At 61.5% G+C, this 26,695-nt stretch overlaps 1 protein-coding gene across 4 annotated transcripts in view; it reads left to right on the top strand.

Annotated features, from left to right (window-relative positions):
* Positions 1-26,695, top strand: part of anxa6 (annexin A6) — a 182,446-nt gene that overhangs the window by 107,705 nt on the left and 48,046 nt on the right. For all 4 annotated transcript variants that reach the window (XM_072512738.1, XM_072512739.1, XM_072512736.1 and 1 more), the window contains exons 15-16: positions 20,123-20,204; positions 24,148-24,242. In XM_072512738.1, coding sequence (XP_072368839.1) covers positions 20,123-20,204; positions 24,148-24,242 — 177 coding nt within the window. The remainder of the gene's footprint in view (positions 1-20,122; positions 20,205-24,147; positions 24,243-26,695) is intronic.

The following is a 26,695-nucleotide window of genomic DNA, read 5'->3' as shown; positions in this document are numbered from 1 at the left end:
CGGTGTGTTACTGGGCAGGGTCCCAGCGCCCGGTGTGTTACTGGGCGGGGTCCCAGTGCCCGGTGTGTTACTGGGCAGGGTCCCAGTGCCCGGTGTGTTACTTGGCGGGGTCTCAGTGCCCGGTGTGTTACTGGGCGGGGTCTCAGTGCCCGGTGTGTTACTGGGCGAGGTCCCAGTGCCCGGTGTGTTACTGGGCGGGGTCTCAGTGCCCGGTGTGTTACTGGGCGGGGTCTCAGTGCCCGGTGTGTTACTGGGCGGGGTCTCAGTGCCCGGTGTGTTACTGGGCGGGGTCTCAGTGCCCGGTGTGTTACTGGGCAGGGTCCCAGTGCCCGGTGTGTTACTGGGCGGGGTCCCAGTGCCCGGTGTGTTACTGGGCAGGGTCCCAGTGCCCAGTGTGTTACTGGGCAGGGTCCCAGTGCCCGGTGTGTTACTGGGCAGGGCCCCAGTGCCCAGTGTGTTACTGGGCAGGGTCCCAGTGCCCGGTGTGTTACTGGGGGAGGTCCCAGTGCCCGGTGTGTTACTGGGCAGCGTCCCAGTGCCCGGTGTGTTACTGGGCGGGGTCCCAGTGCCCGGTGTGTTACTGGGCAGGGTCCCAGTGTCCGGTGTGTTACTGGGCGGGGTCCCAGTGCCCGGTGTGTTACTGGGCAGGGTCCCAGCGCCCGGTGTGTTACTGGGCGGGGTCCCAGTGCCCGGTGTGTTACTGGGCAGGGTCCCAGTGCCCGGTGTGTTACTGGGCGGGGTCTCAGTGCCCGGTGTGTTACTGGGCGGGGTCTCAGTGCCCGGTGTGTTACTGGGCAGGGTCCCAGTGCCCGGGCAGGGACCCAGTGCCCAGTGTGTGACTGGGCAGGGTCCCAGTGCCCGGTGTGTTACTGGGCGGGGTCTCAGTGCCCGGTGTGTTACTGGGCGGGGTCTCAGTGCACGATGTGTTACTGGGCAGGGTCCCAGTGCCCGGCCAGGGTCCCAGTGCCCGGTGTGTTACTGGGCGGGGTCCCAGTGCTGGTATGTTGCTGGGCTGGGTCCCAGTGCCCGGTGTGTTACTGGGCAGGGTCCCAGTGCCCGGTGTGTTACTGGGCAGGGTCCCAGTGCCCGGTGTGTGACTGGGCAGGGTCCCAGTGCCCGGTATGTCACTGGGCGGGGTCCCAGTGCCCGGTGTGTTACTGGGCAGGGTCCCAGTGCCCGGTGTGTGACTGGGCAGGGTCCCTGTGCCCGGTGTGTCACTGGGTGGGGTCCCAGTGCCCTGTGTGTTACTGGGCAGGGTCCCAGTGCCGGTGTGTTACTGGGCGGGGTCCCAGTGCCCGGTGTGTTACTGGGCAGGGTCCCAGCGCCCGGTGTGTTACTGGGCGGGGTCCCAGTGCCCGGTGTGTTACTGGGCAGGGTCCCAGTGCCCGGTGTGTTACTGGGCGGGGTCCCAGTGCCCGGTGTGATACTGGGCAGTGTCCCAGTGCCCGGTGTGTTACTGGGCAGGGTCCCAGTGCCCGGTGTGTTACTGGGCAGGGTTCCAGTGCCCGGTGTGTTACTGGGCAGGGTCCCAGTGCCCGGTGTGTTACTGGGCGGCGTCCCAGTGCCCGGTGTGTTACTGGGCAGGGTCCCAGTGCCCGGTGTGTTACTGGGCGGGGTCCCAGTGCTGGTGTGTTGCTGGGCTGGGTCCCAGTGCCCGGTGTGTTACTGGGCAGGGTCCCAGTGCCCGGTGTGTTACTGGGCGAGGTCCCAGTGCCCGGTGTGTTACTGGGTAGGGTCCCAGTGCCCGGTGTGTTACTGGGCAGAGTCCCAGTGCCCAGTGTGTTTTTGGGCGGGTTCCCAGTGCCGGTGTGTTACTGGGCAGGGTCCCAGTGCCCGGTGTGTTACTGGGCGGGGTCCCAGTGCCCGGTGTGTTACTGGGCGGGGTCCCAGTGCCCGGTGTGTTACTGGGCAGGGTCCCAGTGCCCGGTGTGTGACTGGGCAGGGTCCCAGTGCCCGGTATGTCACTGGGCAGGGTCCCCGTGCCCGGTGTGTGACTGGGCAGGGTCCCAGTGCCCGGTGTATCACTGGGTGGGGTCCCAGTGCCCGGTGTGTTACTGGGCAGGCTCCCAGTGCCCGGTGTGTTACTGGTCAGGGTCCCAGTGCCCGGTGTGTTACTGGTCAGGGTCCCAGTGCCCGGTGTGTTACTGGGCGGGGTCCCAGTGCCCGGTGTGTTACTGGGCGTGGTCCCAGTGCCCAGTGTGTTACTGGGCGTGGTCCCAGTGCCCAGTGTATTACTGGGCAGGATCCCAGTGCCCGGTGTGTTACTGGGCGGGGTCCCAGTGCCCGGTGTGTTACTGGGCGGGGTCCCAGTGCCCGGTGTGTTACTGGGCGGGGTCCCAGTGCCCAGTGTATTACTGGGCAGGGTCCCAGTGCCCGGTGTGTTACTGGGCAGGGTCCCAGTGCCCGGTGTGTCACTGGGTGGGGTCCCAGTGCCCGGTGTGTTACTGGGCAGGCTCCCAGTGCCCGGTGTGTTACTGGTCAGGGTCCCAGTGCCCGGTGTGTTACTGGTCAGGGTCCCAGTGCCCGGTGTGTTACTGGGCGGGGTCCCAGTGCCCGGTGTGTTACTGGGCGTGGTCCCAGTGCCCAGTGTGTTACTGGGCGTGGTCCCAGTGCCCAGTGTATTACTGGGCAGGATCCCAGTGCCCGGTGTGTTACTGGGCGGGGTCCCAGTGCCCGGTGTGTTACTGGGCGGGGTCCCAGTGCCCGGTGTGTTACTGGGCGGGGTCCCAGTGCCCAGTGTATTACTGGGCAGGGTCCCAGTGCCCGGTGTGTTACTGGGTAGGGTCCCAGTGGCCGGTGTGTTACTGTGCGATGTCCCAGTGCCCGGTGTGTTACTGGGCGGGGTCCCAGTGCCGGTGTGTTACTGGGCGGGGTCCCAGTGCCCGGTGTGTGACTGGGCAGGGACCCAGTGCCCGGTGTGTTACTGGGCAGGGTCCCAGTGCCGGGTGTGTTACTGTGCGATGTCCCAGTGCCGGTGTGTTACTGGGTAGGGTCCCAGTGCCCGGTGTGTTACTGGGCAGGGACCCAGTGCCCGGTGTGTGACTGGGCAGGGACCCAGTGCCCGGTGTGTTACTGGGCAGGGTCCCAGTGCCGGGTGTGTTACTGTGCGATGTCCCAGTGCCGGTGTGTTACTGGGTAGGGTCCCAGTGCCCGGTGTGTTACTGGGCAGGGACCCAGTGCCCGGTGTGTTACTGGGCAGGGTCCCAGTGCCCGGTGTGTTACTGGGTAGGGTCCCAGTGCCCGGTGTGTTACTGGGCAGGGACCCAGTGCCCGGTGTGTTACTGGGCGCGGTCCCAGCGCCCGGTGTGTTACTGTGCGATGTCCCAGTGCCGGTGTGTTACTGGGTAGGGTCCCAGTGCCGGTGTGTTACTGGGTAGGGTCCCAGTGCCGGTGTGTTGCTGGGCGAGGTCCCAGTGCCGGTGTGTTACTGGGCAGGGTCCCAGTGCCCGGTGTGTTACTGGGCGGGGTCACAGTGCCCGGTGTGTTACTGTGCGAGGTCCCAGTGCCCAGTGTGTTACTGTGCGATGTCCCAGTGCCGGTGTGTTACTGGGCAGGGTCCCAGTGCCCGGTGTGTTACTGGGCGGGGTCCCAGTGTCCGGTGTGTTACTGGGCAGGGTCCCAGTGCCCGGTGTGTTACTGGGCGGGGTCCCAGTGCCCAGTGTGTTACTGTGCGATGTCCCAGTGCCGGTGTGTTACTGGGCAGGGTCCCAGTGCCCGGTGTGTTACTGGGCGGGGTCCCAGTGTCCGGTGTGTTACTGGGCAGGGTCCCAGTGCCCGGTGTGTTACTGGGCAGGGCCCCAGTGCCCGGTGTGTTACTGGGGGAGGTCCCAGTGCCCGGTGTGTTACTGGGTGGAGTCCCAGTGCCCGGTGTGTTACTGGGCAGGGCCCCAGTGCCCAGTGTGTTACTGGGCAGGGTCCCAGTGCCCGGTGTGTTACTGGGGGAGGTCCCAGTGCCCGGTGTGTTACTGGGCAGCGTCCCAGTGCCCGGTGTGTTACTGGGCAGGGTCCCAGTGCCCGGTGTGTTACTGGGCGGGGTCCCAGTGCCCGGTGTGTTACTGGGCAGAGTCCCAGTGTCCGGTGTGTTACTGGGCGGGGTCCCAGTGCCCGGTGTGTTACTGGGCAGGGTCCCAGCGCCCGGTGTGTTACTGGGCGGGGTCCCAGTGCCCGGTGTGTTACTGGGCAGGGTCCCAGTGCCCGGTGTGTTACTTGGCGGGGTCTCAGTGCCCGGTGTGTTACTGGGCGGGGTCTCAGTGCCCGGTGTGTTACTGGGCGAGGTCCCAGTGCCCGGTGTGTTACTGGGCGGGGTCTCAGTGCCCGGTGTGTTACTGGGCGGGGTCTCAGTGCCCGGTGTGTTACTGGGCGGGGTCTCAGTGCCCGGTGTGTTACTGGGCGGGGTCTCAGTGCCCGGTGTGTTACTGGGCAGGGTCCCAGTGCCCGGTGTGTTACTGGGCGGGGTCCCAGTGCCCGGTGTGTTACTGGGCAGGGTCCCAGTGCCCAGTGTGTTACTGGGCAGGGTCCCAGTGCCCGGTGTGTTACTGGGCAGGGCCCCAGTGCCCAGTGTGTTACTGGGCAGGGTCCCAGTGCCCGGTGTGTTACTGGGGGAGGTCCCAGTGCCCGGTGTGTTACTGGGCAGCGTCCCAGTGCCCGGTGTGTTACTGGGCGGGGTCCCAGTGCCCGGTGTGTTACTGGGCAGGGTCCCAGTGTCCGGTGTGTTACTGGGCGGGGTCCCAGTGCCCGGTGTGTTACTGGGCAGGGTCCCAGCGCCCGGTGTGTTACTGGGCGGGGTCCCAGTGCCCGGTGTGTTACTGGGCAGGGTCCCAGTGCCCGGTGTGTTACTGGGCGGGGTCTCAGTGCCCGGTGTGTTACTGGGCGGGGTCTCAGTGCCCGGTGTGTTACTGGGCAGGGTCCCAGTGCCCGGGCAGGGACCCAGTGCCCAGTGTGTGACTGGGCAGGGTCCCAGTGCCCGGTGTGTTACTGGGCGGGGTCTCAGTGCCCGGTGTGTTACTGGGCGGGGTCTCAGTGCACGATGTGTTACTGGGCAGGGTCCCAGTGCCCGGCCAGGGTCCCAGTGCCCGGTGTGTTACTGGGCGGGGTCCCAGTGCTGGTATGTTGCTGGGCTGGGTCCCAGTGCCCGGTGTGTTACTGGGCAGGGTCCCAGTGCCCGGTGTGTTACTGGGCAGGGTCCCAGTGCCCGGTGTGTGACTGGGCAGGGTCCCAGTGCCCGGTATGTCACTGGGCGGGGTCCCAGTGCCCGGTGTGTTACTGGGCAGGGTCCCAGTGCCCGGTGTGTGACTGGGCAGGGTCCCTGTGCCCGGTGTGTCACTGGGTGGGGTCCCAGTGCCCTGTGTGTTACTGGGCAGGGTCCCAGTGCCGGTGTGTTACTGGGTGGGGTCCCAGTGCCCGGTGTGTTACTGGGCAGGGTCCCAGTGCCCGGTGTGTTACTGGGTGGGGTCCCAGTGCCCGGTGTGTCACTGGGTGGGGTCCCAGTGCCCGGTGTGTTACTGGGCAGGGTCCCAGTGCCGGTGTGTTACTGGGCAGGGTCCCAGTGCTGGTGTGTTGCTGGGCAGCGTCCCAGTGCCTGGTGTGTTACTGGGTGGGGTCCCAGTGCCCGGTGTGTTACTGGGCAGGGTCCCAGTGCCCGGTGTGTCACTGGGTGGGGTCCCAGTGCCCGGTGTGTCACTGGGTGGGGTCCCAGTGCCCGGTGTGTTACTGAGCAGGGTCCCAGTGCCGGTGTGTTACTGGGCAGGGTCCCAGTGCCGGTGTGTTACTGGGCAGGGTCCCAGTGCCCGGTGTGTTACTGGGTGGGGTCCCAGTGCTGGTGTGTTACTGGGCGCGGTCCCAGTGCCGGTGTGTTACTGGGCAGGGTCCCAGTGCCCGGTGTGTTACTGGGTGGGGTCCCAGTGCCCGGTGTGTTACTGGGCGCGGTCCCAGTGCTGGTGTGTTGCTGGGCAGCGTCCCAGTGCCCGGTGTGTTACTGGGCGCGGTCCCAGTGCTGGTGTGTTACTGAGCAGGGTCCCAGTGCCGGTGTGTTACTGGGCAGGGTCCCAGTGCCGGTGTGTTACTGGGCAGGGTCCCAGTGCCCGGTGTGTTACTGGGTGGGGTCCCAGTGCCCGGTGTGTTACTGGGCGCGGTCCCAGTGCTGGTGTGTTGCTGGGCAGCGTCCCAGTGCCTGGTGTGTTGCTGGGTGGGGTCCCAGTGCTGGTGTGTTACTGGGCAGGGTCCCAGTGCCCGGTGTGTTACTGGGCAGGGTCCCAGTGTCCGGTGTGTTACTGGGCGGGGTCCCAGTGCCCGGTGTGTTACTGGGCAGGGTCCCAGTGCCCGGTGTGTTACTGGGCAGGGTCCCAGTGCCCGGTGTGTGACTGGGCAGGGTCCCAGTGCCCGGTGTGTGACTGGGCAGGGTCCCAGTGCCCGGTGTGTTACTGGGTGGGGTCCCAGTGCTGGTGTGTTGCTGGGCTGGGTCCCAGTGCCCGGTGTGTTACTGGGCAGGGTCCCAGTGCCCGGTGTGTTACTGGGCAGGGTCCCAGTGCCCGGTGTGTTACTGGGCAGGGTCCCAGTGCCCGGTGTGTGACTGGGCAGGGTCCCAGTGCCCGGTATGTCACTGGGCGGGGTCCCAGTGCCCGGTGTGTTACTCGGCGGGGTCCCAGTGCCCGGTGTGTTACTCGGCGGGGTCCCAGTGCTGGTGTGTTACTGGGCGGGGTCCCAGTACCCGGTGTGTTACTGGGCAGGGTCCCAGTGCCTGGTGTGTTACTGGGCGGGGTCTCAGTGCCCGGTGTGTTACTGGGCAGGGACCCAGTGCCCGGTGTGTTACTGGGCAGGGACCCAGTGCCCGGTGTGTTACTGGGCGGGGTCCCAGTGCCCGGGCAGAGTCCCAGTGCCCAGTGTGTTACTGTGCGATGTCCCAGTGCCCAGTGTGTTACTGTGCGAGGTCCCAGTGCCCGGTGTGTTACTGGGCGGGGTCCCAGTGCCCGGTGTGTTACTGGGCAGGGTCCCAGTGCCCGGTGTGTTACTGGGCGGGGTCTCAGTGCCCGGTGTGTTACTGGGCGGGGTCTCAGTGCCCGGTGTGTTACTGGGCGAGGTCCCAGTGCCCGGTGTGTTACTGGGCGGGGTCTCAGTGCCCGGTGTGTTACTGGGCGGGGTCTCAGTGCCCGGTGTGTTACTGGGCGGGGTCTCAGTGCCCGGTGTGTTACTGGGCGGGGTCTCAGTGCCCGGTGTGTTTCTGGGCAGGGTCCCAGTGCTGGTGTGTTGCTGGGCTGGGTCCCAGTGCCCGGTGTGTAACTGGGCGGGGTCCCAGTGCCCGGTGTGTTACTGGGCAGGGTCCCAGTGCCCGGTGTGTTACTGGGCAGGGTCCCAGTGCCCGGTGTGTGACTGGGCAGGGTCCCAGTGCCCGGTGTGTGACTGGGCAGGGTCCCAGTGCCCGGTGTGTTACTGGGCGAGCACCCAGTGCCCGTTGTGTTACTGGGTAGGGTCCCAGTGCCCGGTGTGTTACTGGGCAGAGTCCCAGTGCCCAGTGTGTTATTGGGCGGGTTCCCAGTGCCGGTGTGTTACTGGGCAGGGTCCCAGTGCCCGGTGTGTTACTGGGCGGGGTCCCAGTGCCCGGTGTGTTACTGGGCGGGGTCCCAGTGCCCGGTGTGTTACTGGGCAGGGTCCCAGTGCCCGGTGTGTTACTGGGCAGGGTCCCAGTGCCCGGTATGTCACTGGGCAGGGTCCCCGTGCCCGGTGTGTGACTGGGCAGGGTCCCAGTGCTGGTGTGTTGCTGGGCTGGGTCCCACTGCCCGGTGTGTTACTGGGCAGGGTCCCAGTGCCCGGTGTGTTACTGGGCAGGGTCCCAGTGCCCGGTGTGTGACTGGGCAGGGTCCCAGTGCCCGGTATGTCACTGGGCAGGGTCCCCGTGCCCGGTGTGTGACTGGGGAGGGTCCCAGTGCCCGGTGTGTCACTGGGTGGGGTCCCAGTGCCCGGTGTGTTACTGGGCAGGCTCCCAGTGCCCGGTGTGTTACTGGTCAGGGTCCCAGTGCCCGGTGTGTTACTAGTCAGGGTCCCAGTGCCCGGTGTGTTACTGGGCGGGGTCCCAGTGCCCGGTGTGTTACTGGGCGTGGTCCCAGTGCCCAGTGTGTTACTGGGCGTGGTCCCAGTGCCCAGTGTATTACTGGGCAGGATCCCAGTGCCCGGTGTGTTACTGGGCGGGGTCCCAGTGCCCGGTGTGTTACTGGGCGGGGTCCCAGTGCCCGGTGTGTTACTGGGCGGGGTCCCAGTGCCCAGTGTATTACTGGGCAGGGTCCCAGTGCCCGGTGTGTTACTGGGTAGGGTCCCAGTGGCCGGTGTGTTACTGTGCGATGTCCCAGTGCCCGGTGTGTTACTGGGCAGGGTCCCAGTGCCGGTGTGTTACTGGGCGGGGTCCCAGTGCCCGGTGTGTTACTGGGCGCGGTCCCAGCGCCCGGTGTGTTACTGGGCGGGGTCCCAGTGCCCGGTGTGTTACTGGGCGGGGTCCCAGTGCCCGGTGTGTTACTGGGCAAGGTCCCAGCGCCCGGTGTGTTACTGGGCAGGGTCCCAGTGCCGGTGTGTTACTGGGTAGGCTCCCAGTGCCGGTGTGTTGCTGGGCGAGGTCCCAGTGCCGGTGTGTTACTGGGCAGGGTCCCAGTGCCCGGTGTGTTACTGGGCGGGGTCACAGTGCCCGGTGTGTTACTGTGCGAGGTCCCAGTGCCCAGTGTGTTACTGTGCGATGTCCCAGTGCCGGTGTGTTACTGGGCAGGGTTCCAGTGCCCGGTGTGTTACTGGGCAGGGTCCCAGTGCCCAGTGTGTTACTGGGCGGGGTCCCAGTGCCCGGTGTGTTACTGGGCAGGGTCCCAGTGCCCGGTGTGTTACTGGGCGGGGTCCCAGTGTCCGGTGTGTTACTGGGCAGGGTCCCAGTGCCCGGTGTGTAACTGGGCAGGGCCCCAGTGCCCGGTGTGTTACTGGGGGAGGTCCCAGTGCCCGGTGTGTTACTGGGCAGCGTCCCAGTGCCCGGTGTGTTACTGGGCAGGGTCCCAGTGCCCGGTGTGTTACTGGGCGGGGTCCCAGTGCCCGGTGTGTTACTGGGCAGGGTCCCAGTGTCCGGTGTGTTACTGGGCGGGGTCCCAGTGCCCGGTGTGTTACTGGGCAGGGTCCCAGCGCCCGGTGTGTTACTGGGCGGGGTCCCAGTGCCCGGTGTGTTACTGGGCAGGGTCCCAGTGCCCGGTGTGTTACTTGGCGGGGTCTCAGTGCCCGGTGTGTTACTGGGCGGGGTCTCAGTGCCCGGTGTGTTACTGGGCGAGGTCCCAGTGCCCGGTGTGTTACTGGGCGGGGTCTCAGTGCCCGGTGTGTTACTGGGCGGGGTCTCAGTGCCCGGTGTGTTACTGGGCGGGGTCTCAGTGCCCGGTGTGTTACTGGGCGGGGTCTCAGTGCCCGGTGTGTTACTGGGCAGGGTCCCAGTGCCCGGTGTGTTACTGGGCGGGGTCCCAGTGCCCGGTGTGTTACTGGGCAGGGTCCCAGTGCCCAGTGTGTTACTGGGCAGGGTCCCAGTGCCCGGTGTGTTACTGGGCAGGGCCCCAGTGCCCAGTGTGTTACTGGGCAGGGTCCCAGTGCCCGGTGTGTTACTGGGGGAGGTCCCAGTGCCCGGTGTGTTACTGGGCAGCGTCCCAGTGCCCGGTGTGTTACTGGGCGGGGTCCCAGTGCCCGGTGTGTTACTGGGCAGGGTCCCAGTGTCCGGTGTGTTACTGGGCGGGGTCCCAGTGCCCGGTGTGTTACTGGGCAGGGTCCCAGCGCCCGGTGTGTTACTGGGCGGGGTCCCAGTGCCCGGTGTGTTACTGGGCAGGGTCCCAGTGCCCGGTGTGTTACTGGGCGGGGTCTCAGTGCCCGGTGTGTTACTGGGCGGGGTCTCAGTGCCCGGTGTGTTACTGGGCAGGGTCCCAGTGCCCGGGCAGGGACCCAGTGCCCAGTGTGTGACTGGGCAGGGTCCCAGTGCCCGGTGTGTTACTGGGCGGGGTCTCAGTGCCCGGTGTGTTACTGGGCGGGGTCTCAGTGCACGATGTGTTACTGGGCAGGGTCCCAGTGCCCGGGCAGGGTCCCAGTGCCCGGTGTGTTACTGGGCGGGGTCCCAGTGCTGGTATGTTGCTGGGCTGGGTCCCAGTGCCCGGTGTGTTACTGGGCAGGGTCCCAGTGCCCGGTGTCTTACTGGGCAGGGTCGCAGTGCCCGGTGTGTGACTGGGCAGGGTCCCAGTGCCCGGTATGTCACTGGGCGGGGTCCCAGTGCCCGGTGTGTTACTGGGCAGGGTCCCAGTGCCCGGTGTGTGACTGGGCAGGGTCCCAGTGCCCGGTGTGTCACTGGGTGGGGTCCCAGTGCCCTGTGTGTTACTGGGCAGGGTCCCAGTGCCGGTGTGTTACTGGGTGGGGTCCCAGTGCCCGGTGTGTTACTGGGCAGGGTCCCAGTGCCCGGTGTGTCACTGGGTGGGGTCCCAGTGCCCGGTGTGTCACTGGGCGGGGTCCCAGTGCCCGGTGTGTTACTGAGCAGGGTCCCAGTGCCCGGTGTGTTACTGGGTGGGGTCCCAGTGCTGGTGTGTTGCTGGGCTGGGTCCCAGTGCCCGGTGTGTTACTGGGCGGGGTCCCAGTGCCCGGTGTGTTACTGGGCAGGGTCCCAGTGCCCGGTGTGTTACTGGGCAGGGTCCCAGTGCCCGGTGTGTGACTGGGCAGGGTCCCAGTGCCCGGTGTGTGACTGGGCAGGGTCCCAGTGCCCGGTGTGTTACTGGGTGGGGTCCCAGTGCTGGTGTGTTGCTGGGCTGGGTCCCAGTGCCCGGTGTGTTACTGGGCAGGGTCCCAGTGCCCGGTGTGTTACTGGGCAGGGTCCCAGTGCCCGGTGTGTGACTGGGCAGGGTCCCAGTGCCCGGTATGTCACTGGGCGGGGTCCCAGTGCCCGGTGTGTTACTCGGCGGGGTCCCAGTGCCCGGTGTGTTACTCGGCGGGGTCCCAGTGCTGGTGTGTTACTGGGCGGGGTCCCAGTACCCGGTGTGTTACTGGGCAGGGTCCCAGTGCCTGGTGTGTTACTGGGCGGGGTCTCAGTGCCCGGTGTGTTACTGGGCAGGGACCCAGTGCCCGGTGTGTTACTGGGCAGGGACCCAGTGCCCGGTGTGTTACTGGGCGGGGTCCCAGTGCCCAGGCAGAGTCCCAGTGCCCAGTGTGTTACTGTGCGATGTCCCAGTGCCCAGTGTGTTACTCTGCGAGGTCCCAGTGCCCGGTGTGTTACTGGGCGGGGTCCCAGTGCCCGGTGTGTTGCTGGGCAGGGTCCCAGTGCCCGGTGTGTTACTGGGCGGGGTCTCAGTGCCCGGTGTGTTACTGGGCGGGGTCTCAGTGCCCGGTGTGTTACTGGGCGAGGTCCCAGTGCCCGGTGTGTTACTGGGCGGGGTCTCAGTGCCCGGTGTGTTACTGGGCGGGGTCTCAGTGCCCGGTGTGTTACTGGGCGGGGTCTCAGTGCCCGGTGTGTTACTGGGCGGGGTCTCAGTGCCCGGTGTGTTTCTGGGCAGGGTCCCAGTGCTGGTGTGTTGCTGGGCTGGGTCCCAGTGCCCGGTGTGTAACTGGGCGGGGTCCCAGTGCCCGGTGTGTTACTGGGCAGGGTCCCAGTGCCCGGTGTGTTACTGGGCAGGGTCCCAGTGCCCGGTGTGTGACTGGGCAGGGTCCCAGTGCCCGGTGTGTGACTGGGCAGGGTCCCAGTGCCCGGTGTGTTACTGGGTGGGGTCCCAGTGCTGGTGTGTTGCTGGGCTGGGTCCCAGTGCCCGGTGTGTTACTGGGCAGGGTCCCAGTGCCCGTTGTGTTACTGGGCAGGGTCCCAGTGCCCGGTGTGTGACTGGGCAGGGTCCCAGTGCCCGGGATGTCACTGGGCGGGGTCCCAGTGCCCGGTGTGTTACTGGGCGGGGTCCCAGTGCCCGGTGTGTTACTGGGCGGGGTCCCAGTGCTGGTGTGTTACTGGGCGGGGTCCCAGTACCCGGTGTGTTACTGGGCAGGGTCCCAGTGCCTGGTGTGTTACTGGGCGGGGTCTCAGTGCCCGGTGTGTTACTGGGCAGGGACCCAGTGCCCGGTGTGTTACTGGGCAGGGACCCAGTGCCCGGTGTGTTACTGGGCGGGGTCCCAGTGCCCGGGCAGAGTCCCAGTGCCCAGTGTGTTACTGTGCGATGTCCCAATGCCCAGTGTGTTACTGTGCGAGGTCCCAGTGCCCGGTGTGTTACTGGGCAGGGTCCCAGTGCCCGGTGTGTTACTGGGCGTGTCCCAGTGCTGGTGTGTTGCTGGGCTGGCTCCCAGTGCCTGGTGTGTTACTGGGCAGGGTCCCAGTGCCCGGTGTGTTACTGGGCAGGGTCCCAGTGCCCGGTGTGTCACTCGGTGGGGTACCAGTGCCCGGTATGTCACTGGGCGGGGTCCCAGTGCCCGGTGTGTTACTGCGCAGGGCCCCAGTGCCCGGTGTGTTACTGGGTGGGGTCCCAGTGCCCGGTGTGTTACTGGGCGGGGTCCCAGTGCCCGGTATGTCACTGGGCGGGGTCCCAGTGCCCGGTGTGTTACTGGGCAGGGTCCCAGTGCCCGGTGTGTCACTGGGTGGGGTCCCAGTGCCCGGTGTGTTACTGGGTGGGGTCCCAGTGCCCGGTATGTCACTGGGCGGGGTCCCAGTGCCCGGTGTGTTACTGGGCAGGGTCCCAGTGCCCGGTGTGTTACTGGGCAGGGTCCCAGTGCCCGGTGTGTCACTGGGTGGGGTCCCAGTGCCCGGTGTGTTACTGGGCAGGGTTCCAGTGCCGGTGTGTTACTGGGCAGGGTCCCAGTGCCCGATGTGTTACTGGGTGGGGTCCCAGTGCCCGGTGTGTGACTGGGCAGGGTCCCAGTGCCCGGTGTGTTACTGGGTAGGGTCCCAGTGCCCGGTGTGTTACTGGGTAGGGTCCCAGTGCCCGGTGTGTTACTGGGTAGGGTCCCAGTGCCCGGTGTGTTACTGGGTAGGGTCCCAGTGCCCGGTGTGTTACTGGGCAGGGTCCCAGTGCCCGGTGTGTTACTGGGCGGGGTCCCAGTGCCCAGTGTGTTACTGGGCAGGGACCCAGTGCCCGGTGTGTTACTGGGTAGGGTCCCAGTGCCCGGTGTGTTACTGGGCGAGGTCCCAGTGTCCGGTGTGTTACTGGGCGGGGTCCCAGTGCCCGGTGTGTTACTGGGCAGAGACCCAGTGCCCGGTGTGTTACTGGGCGGGGTCCCAGTGCCCGGTGTGTTACTGGGCAGGGTCCCAGTGCCCGGTGTGTTACTGGGCGGGGTCCCAGTGCCCGGTGTGTTACTGGGCGGGGTCTCATGCCCGGTGTGTTACTGGGCGGGGTCCCAGTGCCCGGTGTGTTACTGGGCGGGGTCCCAGTACCCGGTGTGTTACTGGGCGGGGTCTCAGTGCCCGGTGTGTTACTGGGCAGAGACCCAGTGCCCGGTATGTCACTGGGTGGGGTCCCAGTGCCCGGTGTGTTACTTGGGCAGGGTCCCAGTGCCAGGTGTGTTACTGGGCGGGGCCCCAGTGCCCGGTGTGTTACTTGGGCAGGGTCCCAGTGCCCGGTGTGTTACTGGGCGGGGCCCCAGTGCCCGGTGTGTTACTTGGGCAGGGTCCCAGTGCCCGGTGTGTTACTCGGCAGGGTCCCAGTGCCCGGTGTGTTACTGGGCGGGGCCCCAGTGCCCGGTGTGTTACTTGGGCAGGGTCCCAGTGCCCGGTGTGTTACTGGGCGGGGCCCCAGTGCCCGGTGTGTTACTGGGCAGGGTCCCAGTGCCCGGTGTGTTACTGGGCGGGGCCCCAGTGCCCGGTGTGTTACTGGGCAGTGTCCCAGTGCCCGGTGTGTCACTGGGTGGGGCCCCAGTGCCCGGTGTGTTACTGGGCGGGGCCCCGGTGCCGGTGTGTTACTGGGCAGGGTCCCAGTGTCCGGTGTGTTACTGGGCGGGGTCCCAGTACCCGGTGTGTTACTGGGCAGGGTCCCAGTGTCCGGTGTGTTACTGGGCGGGGTCCCTGTGCCCGGTGTGTTACTGGGCAGGGTCCCAGTGCCCGGTGAGTTACTGGGCGGGGTCCCAGTGCCCGGTGTGTTACTGGGCGGGGTCCCAGTGCCCGGTGTGTTACTGGGCAGGGTCCCAGTGCCCGGTGTGTTACTGGGCGGGGTCCCAGTGCCCGGTGTGTTACTGGGCAGGGTCCCAGTGCCCAGTGTGTTACTGGGTGGGGTCCCAGTGCCCAGTGTGTTACTGGGCAGGGTCCCAGTGCCCGGTGTGTTACTGGGCAGAGACCCAGTGCCCAGTGTGTTACTGGGCGGGGTCCCAGTGCCCGGTGTGTTACTCGGCAGTGTCCCAGTGCCCGGTGTGTTACTGGGCGGGGTCCCAGTGCCCGGTGTGTTACTGGGCAGGGTCCCAGTGCCCGGTGTGTTACTGGGCGGGGTCCCAGTGCCCGGTGTGTGACCAAGCAGGGTCGCAGTGCCCGTTGTGTCACTGGGTGGGGTCCCAGTGCCCGGTGTGTTACTGGGCGGGGTCCCAGTGTCCCGTGTGTTACTGGGCAGGGTCCCAGTGCCGGTGTGTTGCTGGGCAGGGTCCCAGTGCCCGGTGTGTTACTGGGCAGGGTCCCAGTGCCCGGGCAGGGTCCCAGTGCCCAGTGTGTTACTGGGCAGGGTCCCAGTGCCCGGTGTGTTACTGCGCAGAGTCCCAGTCCCGTTGTGTTACTGGGCAGGGTCCCAGTGTTCGGGCAGGGTCCCAGTGCCCGGTGTGTTACTGGGCAGGGTCCCAGTGCCCGGTGTGTTACTGGGCAGGGTCTCAGTGCCCGGTGTGTTACTGGGCAGGGTCCCAGTGCCGGTGTGTTACTGGGCAGGGTCCCAGTGCCGGTGTGTTACTGTGCGAGGTTCCAGTGCCCGGTGTGTTACTGGGCGTGTTCCCAGTGCCCGGTGTGTTACTGGGCAGGGTCCCAGTGCCCGGTGTGTTACTGGGCGGGGTCCCAGTGCCTGGTGTGTTACTGGGCAGGGTCCCAGTGCCCGGTGTGTTACTGGGCGGGGTCCCAGTGCTGGTGTGTTGCTGGGCAGGGTCCCAGTGCCCGGTGTGTTACTGGGCAGGGTCCCAGTGCCGGTGTGTTACTGGGCAGGGTCCCAGTGCCCAGTGTGTTACTGGGCAGGGTCCCAGTGCCCAGTGTGTTACTGGGCAGGGTCCCAGTGCCCAGTGTGTTACTGGGCAGGGTCCCAGTGCCCAGTGTGTTACTGGGCAGGGTCCCAGTGCCCGGTGTGTTACTGGGCAGGGTCCCAGTGCCCGGTGTGTTACTGAGCAGGGTCCCAGTGCCCAGTGTGTTACTGGGCAGGGTCCCAGTGCCCAGTGTGTTACTGGGCGGGGTCCCAGTGCCCGGTGTGTTACTGGGCAGGGTCCCAGTGCCCGGTGTGTTACTGGGCGGGGTCCCAGTGCCCGGTGTGTTACTGGGCGAGGTCCCAGTGCCCGGTGTGTTACTGGGCGGGGCCCCAGTGCCCGGTGTGTTACTGGGCAGTGTCCCAGTACCCGGTGTGTTACTGGGCGGGGTCCCAGTGCCCGGTGTGTTACTGGGCGGGGTCCCAGTGCCCGGTGTGTTACTGGGCAGGGTCCCAGTGCCCGGTGTGTTACTGGGCGGGGTCCCAGTGCCCGGTGTGTTACTGGGCAGGGTCCCAGTGCCCGGTGTGTTACTGGGCAGGGTTCCAGTGCCCGGTGTGTTACTGGGCAGGGTTCCAGTGCCCGGTGTGTTACTGGGCAGGGTCCCAGTGCCCGGTGTGTTACTGGGCGGGGTCCCAGTGCCCGGTGTGTTACTGGGCGAGGTCCCAGTGCCCGGTGTGTTACTGGGCGAGGTCCCAGTGCCCGGTGTGTTACTTGGCAGGGTCCCAGTGCCCGGTGTGTTACTGGGCGGGGCCCCAGTGCCCGGTGTGTTACTGGGCGGGGTCCCAGTGCCCGGTGTGTTACTGGGCGGGGTCCCAGTGCCCGGTGTGTTACTGGGCAGGGTCCCAGTGCCCGGTGTGTTACTGGGCGGGGTCCCAGTGCCCGGTGTGTTACTGGGCAGGGTCCCAGTGCCCGGTGTGTTACTGGGCGGGGTCCCAGTGCCCGGTGTGTTACTGGGCAGGGTCCCAGTGCCCGGTGTGTTACTGGGCGGGGTCCCAGTGCCCGGTGTGTTACTGGGCGGGGTCCCAGTGCCCGGTGTGTTACTGGGCGGGGTCCCAGTGCCCGGTGTGTTACTGGGGGAGGTCCCAGTGCCCGGTGTGTTACTGGGCAGGGTCCCAGTGCCCGGTTTATTACTGGGCAGGGTCCCAGTGCCCGGTGTATTACTGGGCAGGGTCCCAGTGCCCGGTGTGTTACTGGGCGAGGTCCCAGTGCCCGGTTTGTTACTGTGCGAGGTCCCAGTGCCCAGTGTGTTACTGTGCGAGGTCCCAGTGCCCAGTGTGTTACTGGGCGGGGTCCCAGTGCCCGGTGTGTTACTGGGTGAGGTCCCAGTGCCCAGTGTGCTACTGGGCAGGGTCCCAGTGCCCAGTGTGTTACTGGGCAGGGTCCCAGTGCCCGGTGTGTTACTGGGCAGGGTCCCAGTGCCCGGTGTATTACTGGGCAGGGTCCCAGTGCCCGGTGTGTTACTGGGCGAGGTCCCAGTGCCCGGTTTGTTACTGTGCGAGGTCCCAGTGCCCAGTGTGTTACTGTGCGAGGTCCCAGTGCCCAGTGTGTTACTGTGTGGGGTCCCAGTGCCCGGTGTGTTACTGGGTGAGGTCCCAGTGCCCAGTGTGCTACTGGGCAGGGTCCCAGTGCCCAGTGTGTTACTGGGCGGGGTCCCAGTGCCCGGTGTGTTACTGGGCGGAGTCCCAGTGCCCGGTGTGTTACTGGGCAGGGTCCCAGTGCCCGGTGTGTTACTGGGCGGGGTCCCAGTGCCCGGTGTGTTACTGGGCAGGGTCCCAGTGCCCAGTGTGTTACTGGGCAGGGTCCCAGTGCCCAGTGTGTTACTGGGCAGGGTCCCAGTGCCCAGTGTGTTACTGGGCGGGGTCCCAGTGCCCGGTGTGTTACTGGGCAGGGTCCCAGTGCCCAGTGTGTTACTGGGCGGGGTCCCAGTGCCCGGTGTGTTACTGGGCGGAGTCCCAGTGCCCGGTGTGTTACTGGGCAGGGTCCCAGTGCCCAGTGTGTTACTGGGCGGGGTCCCAGTGCCCGGTGTGTTACTGGGCGGAGTCCCAGTGCCCGGTGTGTTACTGGGCAGGGTCCCAGTGCCCGGTGTGTTACTGGGCGGGGTCCCAGTGCCCGGTGTGTTACTGGGCGGGGTCCCAGTGCCCGGTCTGTTACTGGGCGGGGTCCCAGTGCCCGGTGTGTTACTGGGCGGGGTCCCAGTGCCCGGTGTGTTACTGGGCGGAGTCCCAGTGCCCGGTGTGTTACTGGGCGGGGTCCCAGTGCCCGGTGTGTTACTGGGCGGGGTCCCAGTGCCCAGTGTGTTACTGGGCGGAGTCCCAGTGCCCGGTGTGTTACTTGGCGGAGTCCCAGTGCCCGGTGTGTTACTTGGCGGAGTCCCAGTGCCCGGTGTGTTACTGGGCGGGGTCCCAGTGCCCGGTGTGTTACTGGGCGGGGTCCCAGTGCCCGGTGTGTTACTGGGCGGGGTCCCAGTGCCCGGTCTGTTACTGGGCGGGGTCCCAGTGCCCGGTGTGTTACTGGGCGGGGGTCCCAGTGCCCAGTGTGTTACTGGGCGGAGTCCCAGTGCCCGGTGTGTTACTTGGCGGAGTCCCAGTGCCCGGTGTGTTACTTGGCGGAGTCCCAGTGCCCGGTGTGTTACTGGGCGGGGTCCCAGTGCCCGGTGTGTTACTTGGCGGAGTCCCAGTGCCCGGTGTGTTACTGGGCGGGGTCCCAGTGCCCAGTGTGTTACTGGGCGGGGTCCCAGTGCCCGGTGTGTTACTGGGCGGGGTCCCAGTGCCCGGTGTGTTACTTGGCGGAGTCCCAGTGCCCGGTGTGTTACTTGGCGGAGTCCCAGTGCCCGGTGTGTTACTGGGCGGGGTCCCAGTGCCCGGTGTGTTACTGGACGAGGTCCCAGTGCCCGGTGTGATACTGGGCGGGGTCCCAGTGCCCGGTGTGTTACTTGGCGGAGTCCCAGTGCCCGGTGTGTTACTGGGCGGGGTCCCAGTGCCCAGTGTGTTACTGGGCGGGGTCCCAGTGCCCGGTGTGTTACTGGGCGGAGTCCCAGTGCCCGGTGTGTTACTTGGCGGAGTCCCAGTGCCCGGTGTGTTACTTGGCGGAGTCCCAGTGCCCGGTGTGATACTGGGCGGGGTCCCAGTGCCCGGTGTGTTACTGGGCGGAGTCCCAGTGCCCGGTGTGTTACTGGGCAGGGTCCCAGTGCCCGGTGTGTTACTGGGCGGGGTCCCAGTGCCCGGTGTGTTACTGGGCGGAGTCCCAGTGCCCGGTGTGTGACTGGGCGGAGTCCCAGTGCCCGGTGTGTTACTGGGCAGGGTCCCAGTGCCCGGTGTGTTACTGGGCGGGGTCCCAGTGCCCGGTGTGTTACTGGGCGGAGTCCCAGTGCCCAGTGTGTTACTGGGCAGGGCCCCAGTGCCGGTGTGTTACTGGGCGGGGTCCCAGTGCCCGGTGTGTTACTGGGCGGAGTCCCAGTGCCCGGTGTGTTACTGGGCAGGGTCCCAGTGCCCGGTGTGTTACTGGGCGGGGTCCCAGTGCCCGGTGTGTTACTGGGCGGAGTCCCAGTGCCCGGTGTGTTACTGGGCAGGGTCCCAGTGCCCGGTGTGTTACTGGGCGGAGTCCCAGTGCCTGGTGTGTTACTGGGCAGGGTCCCAGTGTCCGGTGTGTTACTGGGCGGAGTCCCAGTGCCCGGTGTGTTACTGGGCGGAGTCCCAGTGCCCGGTGTGTTACTGGGCAGGGTCCCAGTGCCCGGTGTGTTACTGGGCGGGGTCCCAGTGCCCGGTGTGTTACTGGGCGGGGTCCCAGTGCCCGGTGTGTTACTGGGCGGGGTCCCAGTGCCCTGTGTGTTACTGGGCAGGGTCCCAGTGCCCAGTGTGTTACTGGGCGGGGTCCCAGTGCCCGGTGTGTTACTGAGCGGGGTCCCAGTGCCCGGTGTGTTACTGGGCAGGGTCCCAGTGCCCGGTGTGTTACTGGGCAGGGTCCCAGTGCCCGGTGTGTTACTGGGCGGGGTCCCAGTGCCCGGTGTGTTACTGGGCGGAGTCCCAGTGCCCGGTGTGTTACTGGGCAGGGTCCCAGTGCCCGGTGTGTTACTGGGCGGAGTCCCAGTGCCTGGTGTGTTACTGGGCAGGGTCCCAGTGTCCGGTGTGTTACTGGGCGGAGTCCCAGTGCCCGGTGTGTTACTGGGCGGAGTCCCAGTGCCCGGTGTGTTACTGGGCAGGGTCCCAGTGCCCGGTGTGTTACTGGGCGGGGTCCCAGTGCCCGGTGTGTTACTGGGCGGGGTCCCAGTGCCCGGTGTGTTACTGGGCGGGGTCCCAGTGCCCTGTGTGTTACTGGGCAGGGTCCCAGTGCCCAGTGTGTTACTGGGCGGGGTCCCAGTGCCCGGTGTGTTACTGAGCGGGGTCCCAGTGCCCGGTGTGTTACTGGGGTCTTCCAACCACACTCCTGGTTTCACTCTTGATTAGAGTGAGTACCTGGTATTAGTAACTGCCGAAAGTGGTTCAACTGATGTCAGTAGCCCCACCTCCAACCCCCAGGTTGGCAGAGGTGTGGGAGCAGCCAAATTATCTCTATCCATTAACCCTATTTGTAATGGTCTGGAAGAAGTTTCTCTCTGTTCCCACTACAGTCAAATAGCCCACTGTTTGGGGTGGGATTTGGTCCTGAAACAGTGCCATTGACGTAGGGAGAAGAATTCCTGACAAATCATTTTCCACCCTATGCCCCTTTTGAAAGTTCCCGTTGAATTTGCTTCCAGCGCACTTTCAGGCCGGAATTTTCAATTCACACCAACCCGCTGTGTAAAAATACAATGTTCTCATTGCATCCACTGGGTATGTCACCATGGGAACCACGCACAGGGGTAGAGAGCTGTCGTGCTGTATTCTGGTGGGATTGCCACTCTCTGTCCCCTCTCTCCGCACCAACATTCCCTCCTCTCTGCAATATCCCTCACTCCACCCTCGCTTACCAACTCACTCTGTTTCTTCCCAAACAGCTGAAAGGGACAGTACGTCCAGCTCCTGATTTCAAGCCAGAAGAAGACGCCAAGGCTCTCCGCAAGGCGATGAAAGGATTCGGTCAGTGATTGTCCGCAGAATGTTCTAGAACACAAACGGGGGGTCATTCGGCCCATCGCGGGTGAGGCAACATGTTGGCAGAGTTGTTAACACTGTTGCCTCTCAGCGCCTGGGACCCGGGTTTGATTCCGGCCTCGGGTGACTGTGCGGAGTCTGCACATTCTCCCCGTGTGTGCGTGGGTTTCCTCCGGGTGCTCCGGTTTCCTCCCACAGTCCAAAGACGCCCAGGTTAGGTGGATTGACCATGATCAATGCGAGGGGCTATGGGACTAGAACGGGGGATTGGCTTGGGTGGGGTACTCTTTCGGAAGGGTCGGTGTAGACTCGGCGGGGGGGGTGCTGAATTGCCGCCGCCTTCACTGAAGGGGTTCTGTGATGTATGAACTGACGTTACATGTACCCCCCCCCCACCCAAACCAGAAATGACCCACTCTGATCCCATGGGTACAGTTCCATCGAGGATGACGCTATAGAGCTAATGAGACTGTGAGTAAGATTAAATCCCAACACCGTGTATATTTTGAAAAATTTTATTTGGTTGGACAATAGTTTTACTTCATTCACGGGAAGTGGGCGAGCTGGCTAGGCCAGCATTTATTGCCCATGAGGAGGTGCTGGTGAGCTGCCTTCTTGAACCGCTGCAGTCCCTGAGGTGTAGGTACACCCACAGTGCGGTTAGGGAGCGAGACCAGCTTTCAATTCCAGATTTTTTTTATTGATCAATTATATTTATTGTCATGTGAGAGTACCTTTGAGAAATGGATGTTTAAGCAATGTACCTTTAAGAAATGGAGCTGATCATATTACTGAAGTTGGGGGGGTGGGGGGGTGGGTGGAGCTGAGCTCACGTCTGCTTTTGGTTTCAGTTTGAGGAGAAAGCTGGGAGTGTCTGTGTGTTTTGCTGAGAGCTGCAGGAAGAAAACACAGAGCTGGTCTGTGGATGTCTGCAATCCAAAGACTATAAATATATTGAATGTAACCTCATGTCAATTTTTGAAGGTTGAAGCCTTTTGGATGTTTAAAGGAACAGTTTGAAGGATTATTTAGTGTTGTAGTCTTTTGGGGTTATCTTTGAAGTAATGGGTGTTAAGATATTCAATGTTTGTTTATAAAAGGTTAAATTGAGTTCATGGAATAAACATTGTTTTGTTTTAAAAACCATTTGTCCATAATTGCTGTATCACACCTGTAGAGTGGGCCGTGTGCTTCCCAGACCACAATCTATTAAAAGTTGCGGGTCGGTTGAACTCCATGAAACACTTTGGGGTTCTGTAAACCCAGATCCAGAACATTATTAATTAAATTTTAATTCCACTAGCACCATATGGGATTCAAAGCCATGTGCCCAGGAACCAAAAGAGAAAATGCTGGAAAATCTCAGCAGGTCTGGCCGCATCTGTAGGGAGAGAAAAGAGCGAACGTTTCGAGTCCAGATGACCCTTTGTCAAAGCTGGTCACCTGGACTCGAAACGTTCGCTCTTTTCTCTCCCTACAGATGCTGCCAGACCTGCTGGGATTTTCCAGCATTTTCTCTTTTGGGTTTCAGATTCCAGAACCCGCAGTAATTTGCTTTTATCCACATGTCCCCAGGATTTTGACCCAGCGACAGTGAAGGAACGGCCGATATATTTCCCAGTCAGGGTGATGTGTGGCTGGGAGGGGAACCTCCAGGTGGCGGTGTTTTTCAGGTACCTGCTGCCCTTGGAAGTATAAAACCTGAGGGCAGTAAAAGTGCCACAAAGATGGCCGACTGTTGCAAAAACTCCACCTGGTTTACTTCATGTCCCTTTAGGAAAGGGAACATTCCCGTTTTGCCTGGAGTTGAGAAAAAGGAGGAGCATATTTACCAGGAGCTTTCGGAGGTGGAGGAAACTCCGGTGGAGGAGCTTAAGGGCAAGTGGGAGGACGAGCTAGGAGGAGAGATAGAGGCGGGTCTATGGGCGGATGCCATAAGCAGGGTTAATACCTCCTCATCAAGTGCCAGGCTCAGCCTGATACAATTTAAGGTAGTCCACCGGGCACACATGACAGCGGCTAGGATGAGCAAGTTTTTCGGGGTAGAGGATAGGTGTGCGAGGTGCGCGGGAAGCCCAGCAAATCATGTCCACATGTTTTGGGCATGCCCGAAGCTTAGAGGGTTTTGGCAGGGTTTTGCTAAGGCAATGTCCACAGTGCTAAAAACACGGGTGGCGCCGAGTCCGGAGGTAGCGATCTTTGGAGTGTCAGAAGATCCGGGAGTTCAGGGGGTGAAAGAGGCTGACATCCTGGCCTTTGCCTCCCTGGTAGCCCGGAGACAGATCCTGTTATTGTGGAGGGACTCGAAGCCCCCGAGTGTAGAGACCTGGGTTACTGACATGGCTGGATTTCTCAGTCTCGAGAAAATAATGTTCGCCTTATGAGGGTCAGTGGTAGGGTTCACCCGGAGTTGTTTGTCGACTTTCTCGGGGAAAATTAAAATGTCAGCAGAGGCAGTATTCCGGGGGGAGGGCTGGATTGTTGTTGTATGGTTGGGGTGTGTGAAGATTGGGCTGGGGGGGGGGGGAATGTTTATTATACCATATTTATGTTATTGCTAATATTATAAAATCTTTCAAATACCTTGATAGAAATATATTTTTAAAAAACGAAAAAGGAGGAGCGATTTCCCTGAAACAAATCCATTTCCTCAGCGGTTTGACAGGCTAGACACCGAGAGATTGTTTCCCCCCTGGCCGAGGGACCTAGGACACGGCGTCACCGCTTGAGAAAAAGGGGCCCGCTGTTTAGGACCAGATAAGGCGGAATCTTTGGAATTCTCTACCCAAGAGGCTGAGGTTGCTCGGTAATCGAATATATTCAAGACCGAGATTGATAGATTTCTGGACACTACGGGAGGTGGCTGAGGGGGAATATCGGCCGTGGTCTTATTGGGTGATGGATCAGGCTCTGAGGGCCAAACGGCTCAATCCGCCTCTGATTTTTTATGTCTGCTGGCCTGGCCTTTGTGGCTTCAGTCCCACATCAACGTAATGGACTCTTATCTGCCCTCTAGAGGCCCAGTAGCTTACTCACTTTGACCTGGAGCTTCGACAAAGAGTCACCCAGACCAGAAAAGCTAGCTGCCTTTTCTCGCCCCAGATGCTGTCAGACCTGCTGAGATTGTCCAGTATTTTCTGGTTGGTTCTACTCAGTTTGGTTGCTACTCTGGGTAAGGAGGGCTGGGTGATAAATGCTAGTCATGGCCTCATTAATCAGTGAATTTTTACAAACTCTCTTGATCCTGTTCTAATAAACCAGAGGCCCAGGATAGTACCCTGGGGACATGTGTTTGCGGCAGCGGGTGGAATTTCAATGTCATGGACGATCAATAAAGAAATTCTGGAATTGAAAAGCTGGTTTCAGTAATGGTGACGCTGAAACTATCAGAGATTGTCGTAAAAACCCACCTGGTTCCTTCAGGGGAGGAAATCTGCCGCCCTTACCCGGTCTGGCCTATACCGTGACTCCAGGCCCACAGCAATGTGGTTGGCTCTTAACTGCCCCCTCGAGGGCAATTGGGGAGAGACAATAAATACTGGTCTTTCCAGTCACGCCCACAAACCATGAAAGAATTTAAAAACTGCCACATGTTGGAAGGATTTCCAGGTTGATACTCTACCTGTTTGGCCGCATTAACAATGCACCTTTCTTGCCCGTCAGGTCCTGGGGTAGGACTCGAACCTTCTGGTTTCCAGGCAAGAATGCTACCCGCTGCGCAACAAGATGGTCTTCTCTGACTCATAGTTGACCCCCACGTGTGGAACCACATCTGGATGAGTTCAGAGAGTGACAGCGTTGAGGGAAACACAGTGAGCAGCTGGGACACAGATTGGAATGATTCGCCCGTCCCTGTGTCTGGGAAGGTGCACTGTTAATGAACGTTTTGTGCGCAATGGGGGAATGACGGCTGTTTTTTTCATTTCAGGCACCGATGAAGAAACAATCATCAATATAATTACCCAGAGAAACAACGCTCAGAGACAGCAGCTGCGACAGCAGTTCAAATCCCAGCTCGGGCGGGTAGGTCACTCGTTTCCCCCCCCCCCCCATCAACCTCATCACGGAATCCTACAGTTCACCACGAGGCCCTTCAGCCCTTCGAACGCTGTGCCTGCTCTGAGGAAGAGATTTCCAATCAATCCTACTTTTTCCTCAAAGCCCCATTTACTTTATTTTTCACTTCAATTATTTGTCCAATTCTGTTTCGGGGGCTGCAGCTACTGAATCCGTATCCACCTCCCTACTGGAGCTGTGCTTCCCAAATCCTGACCACTCGCTGTCTTCAAAAAGAAAGGATTGCCCTCATATTGCCTTTAGTTCTTTTGAAAATTATCTTTAAGTCTGTCTGCTGGTTTCTGACCCTGCTGCCGGTGCAAATGCTTTCTCCGTGTTTAACTCTGTGATTTTGAACACCCCCCCCTGTTAACCCTCTCTGCTCGGAGGAGAACAACTCCCAAGATCTTCTCCAGTTTCTCCATGTAACCCTTGAACCCTGGTCCCAGTTGCAAAAATCACAGCTGCACCCTCTCCGAGGCCTTGACATCCTTCCTGAGGTGTGGTGCGTGTAGTACTCAGGTTTGTAAGGGATTATGGGCGAGACTATGTAAATAGCACCTCCTATAATGATGCGGTAAGAGATGTCAAGTGGGAGAGGATGTTAATAGCTTCAGCAGTGTAACGCCTAGTCATGGGGAGCTGTATATAGCTTAGGCGTATATAATTTGACAATTACTGTTTGGATATATGTATATATAGGCCGCCTTACAGTCAGAAACTAGGGAATGTATAACGGGGAACAAAGAAATGGCTGAGGAACTAAATTTATACTTTGCTTCTGTCTTCACAAAGGAAGACTTGAATAATGTACTGGAAGTTCTCTGAAAGACGAGTTTTAGTGAGGAGCTGAAGGGAATCAGTATTAGCAAAGAAGTGGTTTTGGGGTTTGAAGGCTGATAAATCTCCAAGGCCTGATAATCTTCATCCCAGAGTACTTAAGGAAGTGGCCCTAGAAATAATAGATCCATTGGTGGCCATTTTCCAAAATTCTTTTGACTCTGGAATGGTTCCTACAGATTGGAGGGTAGATAATATAAACCCTGCTATTCAAAAAGGGAGGTAGAGAGGAAACAGGGAACTATAGACCAGTGGGCCTAATGTCGGTAGTCGGGAAATTGCTAGAATCTATTATGAAGGATTTCAAAGCACAGCATTTGGAAAGCAGTGGCAGAATCAGACAAAGTCAGCATGGATTCATGAAAGAAAAATCTACTTGACAAAGCTACTGGAATATTTTGAGGATGTAACTTGTAGAATTGACCAGGGAGAACCAGTGGATGTGGTTTATTTAGACTTTCAGAAGGCCTTCAGCAAGGCCTCACATAGCAGATTAATATGTAAAGTTAAAGTGCATGGAATTGCGTGTAGTGTCTTGAGATGGATGGAAAGCTGGTTAGCAGACAGCAAGCAAAACATTGGAATAAATGGGTCTTTCCCCGATTGGCAGGCAATGACTAGTGGGACCCCAATTGTTCACATTACATATTAATGATTTGGATGAGTGAATTAAATGTATTATTTCCAAATCTGCAGATGATACAAAGCTGGGTGGGAGGGTGAGCTGTGAGGAGGATGCAGAGATGCTTCAGTGGAATTTGGACAGGCTGAGTGAGTGGGCACATGCATGGCAGATGCAGTATAATGTGGATAAATGTGAGGCTATCCACTTTGGTAGCAAGAATATTTGCTCGCAGATTATTACTTGATGGGGTAAATTAAGAGAGGCGGATACTCAGCGAGACCTTGGTGTCCTCCTGTATCAGTCTCAGAAAGTAGGCACGCAGGTACAGCCGGCAGTAAAGAAGACAAATGGTATGTTGGCCTTCATAGCGAGAGGATTTGAGTATAGGAATAGAGATGTTTTGCTGCAATTGTATCGGGCATTGGTGAGGCCACACCAGGAGTATTGTGGGCAGTTTTGGTGTTGGTGTCCTTATCGGAGGAAGGAAATTCTTGCAATGGAGGGAGTGCAGCGAAGGTTTACCAGGCTGATTCCTGGGGTGGCGGGACTGTCATACGAGAAGAGACTAAGTTGGTTAGGACTCTATTCATTGCAGTTTAGAAGAGTGAGAGGGGATCTCTTAGAAACGTATAAAATTCTAACAGGATTAAACAGGGTAGATTCAGAAAGAATGTTCCCGATGGTGGGGTGGAGTCCAGAACTAGGGGTCATAGTTTGAGGATAAGGGGGAAACCTTTTAGGACTGAGGTGAGGAGAAATATCTTCACCCAGAGACGGGTGAACCTGTGGAATTCACTCCCACAGAAAGTAGTTGAGGACAAAATGTTGTGTAATTTCAAGAAGGAATTAGATATAGCTCTTGTGGCTAAAGGATCAAGGGATATGGGGGAAAGGCGGGATTAGGGTATTGACTTGATGATCAGCCATGATCACAATGAATGGCGGAGCAGGCTCG

Source organism: Scyliorhinus torazame, chromosome 7 (assembly GCF_047496885.1).
Source record: "Scyliorhinus torazame isolate Kashiwa2021f chromosome 7, sScyTor2.1, whole genome shotgun sequence".
NCBI classification, from domain to species: domain Eukaryota; kingdom Metazoa; phylum Chordata; class Chondrichthyes; order Carcharhiniformes; family Scyliorhinidae; genus Scyliorhinus; species Scyliorhinus torazame.
Note: the sequence above shows the minus strand (reverse complement) of the source record. Positions and strands in the feature narration are given on the sequence as shown.